General features: G+C 42.6%; 1 protein-coding gene across 2 annotated transcripts; it reads right to left on the reverse strand.

Annotated features, from left to right (window-relative positions):
- Positions 1-4,630: 4,630 nt before the first annotated feature.
- On the reverse strand, positions 4,631-8,475 carry LOC100382691 (cytochrome P450-like protein). Of its 2 annotated transcripts, none has more exons than NM_001353398.1 (3): positions 8,293-8,475; positions 7,634-8,104; positions 4,631-5,980 (listed from the first exon to the last, which is right to left on the reverse strand). In NM_001353398.1, the coding sequence occupies exons 2-3, from the start codon at positions 8,102-8,104 to the stop codon at positions 4,979-4,981; spliced, it is 1,473 nt and encodes a 490-aa protein (NP_001340327.1). In that variant the 5' UTR covers positions 8,293-8,475; the 3' UTR covers positions 4,631-4,978. The 2 variants fall into 2 exon arrangements, with proteins under 2 accessions (NP_001340327.1, XP_008673148.1); XM_008674926.4 differs by having other exon boundaries at positions 7,634-8,186; positions 8,293-8,468.
- Positions 8,476-8,722: the final 247 nt, after the last annotated feature.

Consider the following 8,722-nt stretch of genomic DNA (forward strand, 5'->3'; position numbering starts at 1 on the left):
AAACTAAACTTCTCTTTAATATATTATGTAGTGTTGTCATCAATTACCAAAAAGGGGGAGATTGTGAATCATCTAGGCCCCTTTGGTGATGTTTTGGTAATTAATGACAACTGCTTGTGGGCTAACGATTCTTGGAGAAATAAGAATGCAGGGTTGGACCACATAGAACAGGAAATATTGGAGAATTATAAGCATTGGTTGTGGATCAAATAAAGGCAAAGGTATAATATAGGTTTCGTTTTTGCCGGTCTTGAGGAGTTTAGAGAAGATACTTGACCGGATTAGTAGGCTAGATAGCCGTATTATTAAGAGGGGTCAATGACTTTGATCTGTGTAAAACTTAGTGCCTCATAGAGCATCTAGTGGTTGCATTTGCATGAGGACTAACAACGCTTCAAATTTCTTGAGTTAAAAATTCTTTCAAAAGCGCGTTTGAAAAATGCAAAGTCTTGGATGCGCGGACCGTCCGGGCCTTGAGGGCGGACCGTCCGCGATCCACCAGAGGGGTCCGAAGTCTGACCACTTCGGAGCTATCTTGTTCCTTTGCACTGTGGACCGTCCGGGCCTTAGGGTCGGACCGTCCGCAGTCCTGACCAGAGAAGGCTGGTTTCGGGTCAGTCCCTGAATTATAGTGCGGACCGTCCGGCTGTGTCGGGCGGACAGTCCGCAGGTGTCAAATATGGTTTGGACAGGGACTGTGTGATTTTTTAGATTTGTACTACGGACTGTCCGGGGGACAAGTCCGGACAGTACTGTCTCAGGTCTCGGACCGTCCGGCCTTATAGGCGGACGGTCCGCCCGTGTTAACAATTCTTGGTCCGAAGTCCAGGTGCTTCTTGCTGTCAGGTCGCGGACGGTCCGGCCTTGATGGGCGGACTGTCCGGACCTAACTTTTCTGACAACTCTGACAGATTTCATACGGGAATTATAGCCGTTATATGTACGGCGGACCGTCCGGCCCTAGGGCGCGGACCGTCCGCGTGTGCGCAGAACTGGTGATTTTTGCTCATACCGGTTGGAATTTGGTGGGGGGCTATAAATAGAAGGGTAGCTCGTGTGAGAGAGCTCTCTTGGCCATTCCTTGCACACATTGAGCTCATTTGTGATCCTCCAAATCACTCTCTCACACTCTTTGCTTGAGGTTGCATTCTAGTGGGAGATTGAGGGTTCCTAGTGCATTTGCATCCTTCGGTGATTCTTGAGGCACTAGGTGGTACACCGAGAAAGCGTCATCGGCTTGTTACTCTTGGAGGTTGCCGCCTCCTAGATGGCTCAAGTGATTGTCTCCGTCGAGCTCTCCAAGAAGATTGTGGAGAAGCCGCGGTGTTGATTGTGAGGGGTTCGCGCCTACCTCGCCAGAGCGGCAAAGGTGACATTAGTGGAATCGAGGTATTGAGTGATTTCTTGTCCACTTGGCTCAAAGATCAAGCCGTGTCTTGATAGAGGAGCAAGTGAGAGCTTGAAGTCCACCTCAACGTGGATAAGGGGTGATCGGCAAATCACCGATACCACGGGATAAAATTCGGTGTCTTTACTTTCTTGCATTACTTATTGCCTTGCAAGTGATTAGTGTTTTGCATATTATTCCTCAAGTATTCAATCTCCGCAGTTGATTCTCATACATTGTTTACTTGTTGTCACTAGAGAATTTATTCCTCTTGTTATATTGATTAAATTTACCTAGTGTTTTTGATTTTAGTCAAAACCGTCTATTCACCCCCCTCTAGCCGGTGTCCTAGATCCTACACCATGATTACCAGCTTACTATGTTGTTGGTTATACTAGATTAATGACATGTTTGATTCGATTTGAATGCACTAAAACTAATAGTCAATTGGCTAAAAAAATTGCTAGTGGAATTAGCTAGCTAATTTGTTAAAAGTAGCTAATAACTGAATTATTAGCTAGAGTGTTTGAATGTCTTCAACTAATATTAGCTCTAGTACATTCAACTAATATTAGCTAAACGGTTTTGAGAACCGTTTAGTTGGTCAAAGTTTGGGTTTTGTATTTTTCAAATTTAAATTGAAATACACCAAAAATCGGATTGAAAAATGTATCCCAGATCGGACTAAAAATAAGAAATATATCTAGAAACCGGACTTTTTGACCCAAAAGTTTACCCTAATGCTCCCACTCTTAGAGCATCTCCAATAGTTTGTAAATTTAGCACTCTAATCTAAATTATAAATTTAAGAAGTTGCTCAAATATTTTAAGGAGTAGAAAAATGTATGTCTCTAATAGTTTTCTATTTATTAATTGCTAATTTTTAAAGTTGTCTACGTCAAAAAATAGGCAAGCATGTTTTTTTAATTGAGTTACCGGTATAAATCAATATCACAATTTTCCCTAATATCTTGAGAGGTCGAAGTTATCGATGAAAGACCAGACGGTTGCGACGATGGTGTGAAGACATCACATCGCCTTGGCATAAAAGGTTGTCTAGCAATGGCAGCATCAAGACATTTGGACGCTAGAGGTGGATTTGTGATTAACAAGATAGTGGGACAACACAAAATAGTGGCAAAAGTATGATTTTCACGATGGATTTAGTACCAACGTTGATTTAGGAAGTTCCAACAAGGTTGGTAAATGTAGGGATGAAATTGAGTTTTGTAGGGAGTTCGTAAATTTAGGGAATTGATTTACATAACCGTTGGAGATGGGTTTTTCTCGAAAACTTGTTAAATTTATATTTAGGGACTTGTTTACATAACTATTGGAGATGCTCTTGCTATTCTCCCATTAAAGAAACATCAAGATGTGCCTAAAAAGTATATCAAAAAAATAATGGATAGATCATGCAAAGTTTACGGTAGTTCTATGTACTTGTAAAATTTGAGATGCAGCGAAAAATATTTAAGGAGATAAAAAAAGCCAAAACAACATGTGATAGTTGCAGTGTTGCAGGTATAAGACACTACTTTATCTTCGTTTTTATCTCCGGGTATAGATCTTTTTGTTGCATCTAATTTGACATCAACATAAAAATTTACATCATCTATAAAAGGATCAATGTGCCCAAGAACATGATTAAATTGGGCTCATAAAAAGTTTGGAAATAAAATCTAACGATTAATCAAATTCACTCATTGTGCCTAACAAGTTTTGTAGGCCTACCAAACAAAGTTTTCCACTCTAGTTTTAAAACCTATACGAACATGATAATTTGAAGAACATAAATTGCATGAAAGTAAATGCTAAATGTGAAGAGGGTTAGAAACACAACATTTTTTAAGTACTTGTGGCTATTTTCATTGGTTTGGATTGTAAGGATTTTGAAATATTTGTGGCTATTTTTATTGTTCTAATAGTGCCATCCATTTTCCAACAATTTTAACACTTCAAGTTTTACTAACATGAACTATGAGTGCGTGTCATCTCTACCATGAGTCAAGATTGTGGAATCTAATAGCCCATGATTACCAGCTTACTATGTTGTTGGTTATACTAGATTAATGACATGTTTGATTCGATTTGAATGCACTAAAACTAATAGTCAATTGGCTAAAAAATTGCTAGTGGAATTAGCTAGCTAATTTGTTAAAAGTAGCTAATAACTGAATTATTAGCTAGAGTGTTTGAATGTCTTCAACTAATATTAGCCTTAGTACATTCAAACAAGTCTTTTATCCTACATTCCTACTTGTATCCTATATAACTTATTGCACAAAATTATCTTGTGTAATGAAATCGTAGTAGGTTTACGTTATGTTTCGGAGAATGATAGACCACTTTTTGTTTGTACCTATTGATATAAAGACACATATGAGCATGAGTTTTGTGTGAGTCAATCTAGGGATACCTTAAGAGTTAGGACTTGTGTTATCTGTGTTAGACTTCTAGATTTGAACCTTCGTGTCGACTATTTTAAAACCTATGTTACTCATGTTTGTTAAGTTTATAACCTCGAACATCTTAGCTCTGCTTTGAACCTTTATATAGGTTATCTTAAGGTCTACATCATTAATGTGTTAAGTTTGTAATTTTCAAACGTCTTGACTTTGCTTTGTGCTTTTGTTTCAGATCCATAACTAATTGGGCCTGTTTGGTTCAGCTTTTTTCTGACCAGTTTTTCTAAAAATCTGGTTGTGGAGAGAATCTGACTGTAGGGAGAATCTGAGTATCATTACGATTACGTATGGAGTAAGATAAAGTTGTTCATATGGCTCAGGATCTAGAAAGTGACGGATTCCTACTATTACAACGACTCAACCGATTATGTGTTTATATTGATTTTGGATGGTTTTTGCCCCAACGAATTTTATAGAAGCCGGCTGAAAAGCTGAGCGTTTGACAGTCCGCAGCAGCTTTTGGTGGCCAGAAGCTGCCAGAAGCCGAAACAAACATGCACATTGTGTTTTTAAAATGTTGGCAGGCCACGTATTTAATTTAAAAAATGTGGTGCTGACTTCGTGCTTTTGATTTGTATCATAATAACTATTGTGCTTTTCTAAAAAAATGTGCCAGTCCACGTTCTTCTCGAAAAAATGTGGTGCCAGCACGCGGGCTAGTAGGCAGCAGGCCAACAGCACATCCTACAGCCTTTTAGTCTCTGTGCAGCTCAATTCAGCATCGGACGCAACCAACAGATAGAGAACGTGATCAGAATCAGAAGCTCACAACAGATTCACACTGAACACCTGAGTTTATTCATTAGGTTATTTGTTATGTTTGTGTTTACATCCATCTAAGACAATGATAAACATCAGGATTTGAACAAAAGACCCACAGGCTTATAGATGCTACAAGTTACAGATTTGACATAGGGGAATGCTTAGCCAGGAAGCTGAACATGCAGAAGTTGCAGATCATGGCGGCCCCATAGTGAAACAAATTTCAAAATCCTAAACAACAGAAACACCCCTAACAAGGCTGGCTTGCGTACAGCAGAACTTGCACTGAACAAATGCTGACAAACATGTGAAAACAATTGAATCAACAAGAAGCAAGCATCTAGAGACTGCGGCCACAATCTTAGTTGTCCACGGCAAGCTTCCGCCTCTTGTAGTTAACCATCACCTCGCCCTTGATGCCAACCACCATGGCGTTCCAGTCGTTCTCTGGGAATGGCGATACCAGCTCGAACTCAAAGTTCCTCAGTAGGTGCGTCCAGATTGCCTTGATCTGCAGGTAGGCGAAGGGCTCACCGAGGCACCCATGCCTGCCGCCACCGAAGGAGATGTATGAGAAGGCGCCTGCAGCCTTGTCCTCCTCCCTTCCAGGACCGAACCGATCAGGGTCATACGAGTCAGGGTTCTTGTAGATGTGGGGCAGCCTGTTGGCAAAGGATGGCGATGTCGCGACGATGTGGCCCTTGGGGATGTCGTACTCTTTGCCTTCCTTTGTTGTCACGGTGAAGTCACTGTGTGATTGGCGAAGCAACATAATCAGCGGCGGGTGGAGACGAAGGGCCTCCTTGATGCACCGGTAGAGGACATCCATCTCTGCCAGGATGTCATGATCGATCTTGTCGCCATGCCGTCTCATGATATCCTTCTGCTCCTCTACGGCTTCTGCAAAGTACTGCTTGAAGCGAAGCATGTACGCTCCAGTCCAGGTTGAGGTGATTGAGCTGGTATGCTGTCCAGCAAAGAGCGCTGCGATAAGTAGCCCGGTTACCTCACCCTCGGTGGTGGGGCGCCCATTCTTGTACTTGGAATCAATGAAGCACTGCAGCATGTCTTCCTCAGACTGTCCAGAGGCCTTGCGGGACTTGATGATGGTGGCAAAGATTTCTGCCAAACGTGCCCGTGCCCTGTCACGGCGCTTATGCGCAGGGATTGGGAGGTACGGGAAGAGGACACTGATTGGCTGCATCCCGTTGTCAAGGTCATGGAAGAGAGCAGAAACATCGTCGAACAGCTTTTCTCGCACCTCCCTTCCCAGCAAGCACCGGCTAGCTGTCAGTATGATGAGGTGCTCCAACTCGTACTTCAAATCAACAGTGCCACTTTCTCCCCACTTTGAGAAGTACTCCTGCAGGAAAGGTTGGAGTTGTGCATGACATTAGTTATCCAACATGGATACACAAATATGATTAAAAAACAGGAAATTCAGAATACTAATATCTTGGCTTGCTAAGTACATCATTTCATGTTATTACTAATATGGACCTTACTAGGCCAGATGTACAGAAAATCTGATATAGATAACTCTCTCCATATACATGAAAAATTTGGCTTCATCGTTAATGCTAATGAGAGAAGGGCAGGCCTAGGGCAGTGATGAGAGCTGTCTCACTGAATCACCGGGTCACAGGTTTGAAGCAGCCTCTCCGCATTTGCTGGAGGACTTGACTCGGTTTATCCCTTCCTCAGACACCACTCGTTTAGGAGCCTCCGGTATTCACTCAACCCTTTTATTAACGCTAAAATAAACAGAAAATTATGAAAACCAATATTATGAGAAGATCTTGTGTTGGTTCAACATTGGTATAAGAGACACTGCAGTAGCAACCTTAATATTATGAATGAAGGTGATGAGATTAACAAGCTCCAATGGAGCCAGTGTGATAAAATTGAATTTGCAAGGAAGATGAGGTACTCAATTTTTCTTGCACTATGTGCACATCCAAGATGTGTTGCCAGAGTTGGCAGTTTATCTTGCCATTTCTGGTGTTTGTAGCAACATAACTCCATTTTTTCAGTAACAAGTTTATATGGAATGTTTCAATGCAGTTCTGAATGAAGCTCAAGACCTAAAATTAATACTTAAATCAAGAGTCTTAGGACAGGGCCATAATAATATTGGTTGTAATATGAAGCCACACTTTTATAATTGGCCTTCACATTCAACTAGATGGAGTACAACACAAGATATCTTGTCAGTTCACAACATAACTGCAGTTCTTTTTTACAGACTTAGTAATTACAATGTTTCTGATAACAATATAGCATTTTTTAATAGAAAAAAGTAATATATTACTCCCACCTGAACTTTACAAGAAACAGAAAACTGTGTCCATGTGTCATCATACCCATTTGTGAGTTAGCAAATAAATATAGCTTGCAGAGGTCGTCTAGTAAAGGAATGTTGTCCATCATCTCTAAATTGATTTGAGTGTTGTTTGAGAAAAAAGGTAGAATGAGTGTGTACACAGAGACAGTTCATCAGAACATAGAAAAGAAACTTTAATACACAAAACTAGGGAAAATATAAAGAATCGACAAAGTAGTGTAAAAGAAAATGTCCCACTAGAAAAAAGAAGAGCATGCAAAGCATCCCAAAAGCCTACTACTTAGGATTTACACTCTTAGGAAAGGGAAATGAAGATATAAATCACAGATGTTAAGTCCTACTCACTAAATTAGTGAATTTTTGCCACCACAAAGCTCCACCGAGATAGTAAAATGCTGGGGAAGCACCAAACCAACAGCCTTTAAGTAGAGATGCTCAGAAAATAAATATGAATAAAAACACATAAGGTATGGGGTTTATGGTACTCCTGTGGAACTACCATATTGCAAACCATGTTCCCCAAGTACTGAATTACCCCTAATGTGTCCACAGCTACAGATCCACAAATCCAAATGTATGAAGAACAAGCATCACAATTACTGGATCGCCACATCAACCATACATTCAGAGATTAAGAATAGATCTTAAGGTGAGCAGTAAGTAAATTCTCACCTCAGCCTCAACAACCATCTGGTCGACATAGCTGCGCAGCTTATTGGCCCGGAGCGCCTCGGTGAAGAACCTGAACTGCTCCTGCCTGATGGAGTAGTCGACGTCAAAGACGACCCCGGGGCCGAAGGTGGGCACGTTGAACCTGTACACCTCCTGCTGGCTCATCTCGGCCTCGTTGCCCTTGAAGAAGTGCGCGGACACCTCGGGCCCGACGAGGAACGTGATCTTGCGGCTGATGATGGGGACGGTGAAGACGCTGCCGAGGCGGGCGTACTGCTCCCGGATCATCGGGATAGGCCCGCGCATGAACTTGACGAGGCCGCCGACCACCGGCGCCCCCGGGATGGTGGGCGGCAGGCGCTTGCCCCCGGAGCGAGAGCGCAGGAGGAACCTGAAGAAGGCGACGGTGGCGACCAGCAGAGCCGCGCCGGCGATGAGCCGCTGTTGCTGGCTGTCGGCGAGATCCATCATCTGATTCGTGGGAAACGAACGGCAGTTCCGTGGGGTTAGGATGCAGAGCGGCAAGCACTAGCTACAGGTATGAGAGAATCTCCTAGTAACCAAAGAAAACAGGAGCGGCATTGAAAAGGAGATCCCCCGCGGCCGGCGCCACAAAAATCAACCGAAATCGTGGATCGAGAGGCGTGGGAAGATCTTACCTTTTGCTTCTCCTATTCCAATTCGTCGGGACGGGGACGGGGACGGCGTCGTGGGGGAGTGGGGATTCCGGGTGCCTATATAGATGTGCCACTGCCAAATGGAGGAGGGAGTGGGGTGGGACAGTGAGAGATCCCGTGGTTGCGGGGGAGGAGTGTGGAAGGATTAGCAACGGCGGATAGGAGGTTTACGGGTGGCGGAAAGAGAGAGATAAAAAGGAGACATTTTATCATTAAAAGATTATAAGAGCATCTCCAAAAGGATACTAAAAAATTTTCCCCCAAAACTGATTATTAGCGGCAAACAAAAACTTATTAGCGGCAGGCTAAGATTTTACTCCAGCAGTTCCCCAAATAGAAAACTAAAATGAAAAGTGGACCAGCTAAAAAAGCCCAGAGCATGTAGTAGTCCATATTTGCATCAGTCCTGTTA

Source organism: Zea mays, chromosome 3 (genome assembly GCF_902167145.1).
Source record: "Zea mays cultivar B73 chromosome 3, Zm-B73-REFERENCE-NAM-5.0, whole genome shotgun sequence".
Taxonomy (NCBI): domain Eukaryota; kingdom Viridiplantae; phylum Streptophyta; class Magnoliopsida; order Poales; family Poaceae; genus Zea; species Zea mays.

Excerpts from the sequence above, each read along its gene's own strand:
- LOC100382691 (NM_001353398.1), bottom strand. The coding sequence starts at position 8,104 with ATGATGGATCTCGCCGACAGCCAGCAACAGCGGCTCATCGCCGGCGCG. Across the intron at positions 5,981-7,633 it reads AGATGGTTGTTGAGGCTGAG|GAGTACTTCTCAAAGTGGGG; the intron begins GTGAGAATTTAC and ends CCTTTCCTGCAG.